The following is a 5,875-nucleotide window of genomic DNA, read 5'->3' as shown; positions in this document are numbered from 1 at the left end:
GGGGGTTATAGAAGAAAGGAGCTTTTTTGCAACTTGTGTCCCACTGGGGAGATTTCTCTTCATTTCCTTTCTAACAGTCTCAGCATTAAGTGAGAGGAAATTCCTCCAAAGAGAGGAATATCCCCGGTGGTCACCAGAACTAGTGTCCTGATTGGAAGATTTCCCATCTACTCCTGTTTTGGTGGGAACCCAAAATTTTGGATTTTCCCAAATTTTGATAAGGGTCACAAAGACAAATAGAGGGGGTGAATCTCCCTAATGGGGACACAGACAACAATAAACGTGACGTGGGGTCTAACCCCTCTCCACTCCATCCAACAATAAAAATAAAGTTTGAGCTTCAGTCAATAAGTCGATGGAGAGAGCAGTGGTGCTCAAGGTCACTCAGGTCCACTAGGGGAAGTCAGATGTTGGGTTGGTGTTGGTCACTTCATTTGGCCCTCGGCCCGTGGACCTCCATTCATAACTCTTCTTCTATCTTAGCCGTGGTTGTATGAAGATCCCCGGATGAAGTGCTCCTATTATACAAAGCACAGCCCTCACCTCATCCTTCAGCCCCTGAAGAAGGAGATATTGAGCCTGGCCCCCTATGTGGTCCTCTACCATGACTTTATCACCGACTACGAGGCTGAGAAGATCCAAGGGTTGGCTGCGCCATGGGTGAGTGTACCGGTCCTGACCATTAGAATAACAATAATAATGGTATGTTTTTGGTTCTTTGGACATTTTAAAGTGACAACTGCTTCTACTCACCCAAAATACTTCAAAAAAACCTAAAAAGGGAAAAAGTTGCCCCATCAAACCTACCCCTGCCCCTTAGGGTGAGTCTTTACTTTGCCCGTTTGGGCTCTGCTTCCTGTTTTGTGCTCCAACACAATGGTTGTGCCTCACAGCTCCTTCTTACAATGCAAGTCTATGATTTGAATGACACATTAAGAAACAATCTGCAGCTGTCATTAAAAAAAAAAACACTACCATGAAGGTCCTTGTCCAGGCACTTCCTGTTATGGGGTGACAACTATCTCCCAGTTGTGCTCCTACAATGTCACCTTGTCACATGCTCCCATGGTGGAGACCATAAGCAGCCGAAGCAACACAAATTGTACAAGCATGGCCGACTGTTGTCACCATCGGGAAACTGGTTCAGAGCAATGACGTTCAGTCAAAACATGAGAGAGCACCTTACTTTTTATTTGCTTGGGTTAAGAGAGGGAGGAGCAGAACAAGGAACCAATTAGCTTATGCGATAACAAGGAACATGCTGATAGGAGGAGAGAGCAGAATGGCAGAAAGATGGGTTCATCAGTCTACTGCTTCTCCTTTCACTGTCCAGTCACAGGCTGGGGGCGGGGACAAGACCTGTAAGTGCTATTTAACAGCACCAGAGAAAAATCAGGTCTCTTGCTCTGCCAGACAGAGCTCTGTGAATCTCAGAACTGGATGAACAATCAGCACAGGCAGAGGGTACAGAAAGCTCACTGGCTGTCTGGCAGGATCAACAGGTATTTTTTGCACTTATTGAACAGATACAACACCTTTCAATGGTTGATATAACAGACTGAAAGGGAGCAGATAAGAGGAGCTCATTGTTGGGGTTCTCCTACACTGTACTGCAATAAGTCAAAATGTCTTTATAGGAAATCACTTTTCCTCTGATAGATGATTCCCGGGTCTCATATATCACTGGAATGTGAAGACGAGGAGAGCTTTTATCCCGAGCAACCAGCAGTTTCCGCAGCAATGCTGTGCACTTGTGACGGAGCAGAAGGTCTCGGCATTGTCCCAGGCGTTATGGACATGGCTGCTTCGGTTCCAGAATAAATGTATCGCCATCTGGCCTTCAGGAACTTTTTATGAGCTCTAAAGCAGATCATAAATTTCCCCGTTCCCATTATAGTTCCTAGAAGTCGGGGAGGCGAGAGTCAGCCCGGAGTAATGACGCAGCTTTTCCACCGTATGGTCCAGCTGAGACTCCGAGGTCTGGGTTGGCGTGAATTGCAGGAGGACAGAGTTATATTATTCTAGCCACAGGACAGCTGCAGGAGAACGTGGCCCCAAATCTCTTCAGGCAGAAATAATCCGCATTGAATACGTGTGAGCTTTTCTTGTACTGCGCAGCCAGAGTATTTATATATTTCATACTACGTATATATATCAGACTTTATTCGCTTTTTTACCCCCAGAGGAATCCTTGTTTAAATGTATATCTACAGCTGAGGATGCATTAGCAAGATCAATAAGTTATCGATATATATATAGATATGCATTGGCAAGATCAATCAGTTATCGATATATTAATAGATATGCATTAGCAAGATCAATCAGTTATCGATATATTAATAGATATGCATTAGCAAGATCAATCAGTTATCGATATATTAATAGATATGCATTAGCAAGATCAATCAGTTATCGATATATTAATAGATATGCATTAGCAAGATCAATCAGTTATCGATATATTAATAGATATGCATTAGCAAGATCAATCAGTTATCGATATATTAATAGATATGCATTAGCAAGATCAATCAGTTATCGATATATTAATAGATATGCATTAGCAAGATCAATCAGTTATCGATATATTAATAGATATGCATTAGCAAGATCAATCAGTTATCGATATATTAATAGATATGCATTAGCAAGATCAATCAGTTATCGATATATTAATAGATATACATTAGCAAGATCAATAAGTTATCGATATATTAATAGATATACATTAGCAAGATCAATAAGTTATCGATATATTAATAGATATGCATTAGCAAGATCAATAAGTTATCGATATATTAATAGATATACATTAGCAAGATCAATAAGTTATCGATATATTAATAGATATGCATTAGCAAGATCAATAAGTTATCGATATATTAATAGATATACATTAGCAAGTTTAATAAGTTATCGATATATTAATAGATATACATTAGTAAGATCAATACGTTATCGATACATTAATAGATATACATTAGCAAGTTTAATAAGTTATAGCAGTGACATCACAAGGGGGGAGTGGCCCCATTTTGGTGTCACCCGCCCTCTGTAAAGTCAGGCACTTGGTCATGGACCGAGAGCCCGACAGCTGCATGCGAGAGGAGGGGACCCGGTGCACATGACATCATTACGCTCTTGCGAGATGAGGTCATGCATGTGCATGATGATTTTCCAGCAGCCGCACAGGATGATCGGCCAGCTAAATTAGGACCCCACCTGGAGCTCCTCCCACTGGACCAGCGCTGACTCGCCCCTGCTCTCCCGCGCCGCTCGCCGCTGCTCTCCCGCACGGAAGGTAAGTGGAAAAAAAAACATAGCGCAAAGATCGGGGCATTTTGACAAGTACATTACTTGTCAAAATGCCCTGTTTTTTCCGCCCTCACCCTGCAGCGCCGTAAGGCGGCCGCCTGACTTGCCTTGCGGTAGCGCCGGGCCTGCACCCAGCCTGCGAACACCTCTGAGTTATGGGTATAATAATAGATGATCAGTAAGTTATCAATATCAAAAAATTATACATTAGCATGATCAATAAGTTACAGACATACGGTATTGGGAAATAAAAGAATAAAGAATGTGACACTGAAGGTGAATCACCTCCCCGCTGTATATGATAAATGTCATTTTCAGGAATAACCCCCAAAAAATGAAATAGAAATATATAAATAATTGCCGGATTGAAGACGCGGGCGATGCTAAAATATCTGAACTATCACAACGATCCTATTATATATATAATCTCTTCTGGGGTACCAACAAATCTGCCCGGGACATTTTAGAAAATATTTGTATAACACTTTCTTTGTTTTGTCCATGGCATACTGCAGACACTAGTATGTCGGTGCCGATACCGAGTATATGGACAAATGCTCGTACTCGCCCAAATGCTCCGACACTTACCTCCAATACCGGAACTTCCGGTCAGGGGAGATCGCCCTCTGACCAGCAGTGCCGAAGCAGCATGCAGTCGGCTTCCTTTCCAATCAGGAAGTCGGGCGGTGAGTTATGACCCGCCTCCCTGATTGTCTAGGAAGCCGGCTTCAGGTGTTTCTAAGCAGCCTGTCTTCCTGACCAATCAGGAAGCCGGGCAGCACATAATGGCCCACCTCCAAGATACCTGATTGGTCAGGAAGCCAGGCTCCCAAGGAACAAGTGAAGCCGGTTTCCTAACCAATCAGGAAGCCGAGCAGCACATAATGACCCACCTCCAAGATACCTGATTGGTCAGGAAGCCAGGCTCCCTAGGAACAAGTGAAGCTGGTTTCCTAACCAATCAGGAAGCCGAGCAGCATGTAATGACCTGCCGCCCGTCTTCCTGATTGGCTAGGAAGCTGGCTTTACTTATTGCTGGGCAGCCTGGCTGAAGCCAGACGGCACCTCATGACTCACCGCCTGGCTTCCTGATTGGTCAGCTCTAAAGCTGGTGTTTTTTCGCTAGAACGCCGGCTTCACAGGAAGTCGGCCGACGGGTCATGATCCGCAGCCTAACTTCCCGATAATCAGGGCACACGGCACCGGCACTCGGTATCGGCGAGTACCGGAAAAAAATATCGGTACTCGATACCAAAAAAACATAAGACAATTACTTGCAATTTCATCACTTTTCTGGGGGAATGAAGCATTGTTTCAATGAGCTGTAAGAGGACCAACAAATGTGTCCCCCTCTGTGTATATACAGTATATATATTATATAGTACTTCTCTCCAGTGATCTTCTGTTATCCCGACATGTAAGGAAGTTCCCTTTTCTCCGTCTCTCGCAGTTACACAGGTCTGTGGTGGCCTCCGGAGAGAAGCAGGCTGAGGCCGAATATCGGATCAGTAAAAGGTAATCCTTTCCCTCTAATCCTCGGAGTCTGTTCTATGTTATAACGCATTCTGGAACCGCAGAACATTTCCCACACAGCTGTGTGTCCTGGGCAGAGAGGCGGGAATTCCTAATGAGCCTCAATCCGGACAGACTCCAGAAGAGAATACGTTCAGTTCAGATTGCAGGAACAGAGAAGACATTTCCTAATGGTGGAACACTCAGGAGAATTCTATTCTAAGGAAAGCTTACCCCCCATGTGAACAGTCACAGCTATAAAACTGAAGATCATTGGGAGGTGTGGAGAGGGGACTCAATAAGAATGAGAACTCTATAATATATTTATATGGAAGTAAATATAAAATAATGTACATTCTGATGTGATCCCCCCAGTTCTGCTGTGATGTGTATGGTAACATCACTCAAGACGAAAATGGGCCACAGCCCGTCTCCTGCCATACTGGTGGCATCCACACAAACCCCCTTCCCCACCCAGCCTACAGGGCAGGAACTCCCCTACCAGCCTGATTTCTGCATTCAGTTGGTGTGGGACAAATAAACACAAGTGTGAACCTAGTGTTCTTTTGTGTAGCAATGGTTGTGAACTCTAGGCTGACATAACATGACCAGCAGTGGCTGTGAACTCTATGCTGACATAACATGACCAGCAGTGGCTGTGAACTCTAGGCTGACATCACATGACCAGCAGTGGCTGTGAACTCTAGGCTGACATCACATGACCAGCAGTGGCTGTGAACTCTAGGCTGGCATCTCATGACCAGCAGTGCCTGTGAACTCTAGGCTGACATCTCATGACCAGCAGTGGCTGTGTACTCTAGGCTGGCATCTCATGACCAGCAGTGGCTGTGAACTCTAGGCTGGCATCACATGAACGGCAGTGGCTGTGAACTCTAGGCTGGCATCACATGACCAGCAGTGCCTGTGAACTCTAGGCTGACATCACATGACCAGCAGTGGCTGTGAACTCTAGGCTGACATCACATGACCAGCAGTGGCTGTGAACTCTAGGCTGACATCACATGACCAGCAGTGGCTGTGAACTCTA

At 44.6% G+C, this 5,875-nt stretch overlaps 1 protein-coding gene across 1 annotated transcript in view; it reads left to right on the top strand.

Annotated features, from left to right (window-relative positions):
• Positions 1–5,875, top strand: part of P4HA3 (prolyl 4-hydroxylase subunit alpha 3) — a gene marked incomplete at its 3' end in the record, with an annotated part of 48,726 nt that overhangs the window by 40,277 nt on the left and 2,574 nt on the right. The window contains exons 7-8 of the mRNA XM_018574110.1: positions 484–660; positions 4,766–4,830. Of these exons, the coding sequence (XP_018429612.1) occupies positions 484–660; positions 4,766–4,830 (242 nt within the window). The remainder of the gene's footprint in view (positions 1–483; positions 661–4,765; positions 4,831–5,875) is intronic.

This window comes from Nanorana parkeri, unplaced genomic scaffold (genome assembly GCF_000935625.1).
Source record: "Nanorana parkeri isolate BGI_ZX_2015 unplaced genomic scaffold, ASM93562v1 scaffold2742, whole genome shotgun sequence".
NCBI classification, from domain to species: Eukaryota; Metazoa; Chordata; class Amphibia; order Anura; family Dicroglossidae; genus Nanorana; species Nanorana parkeri.
Note: the sequence above shows the minus strand (reverse complement) of the source record. Positions and strands in the feature narration are given on the sequence as shown.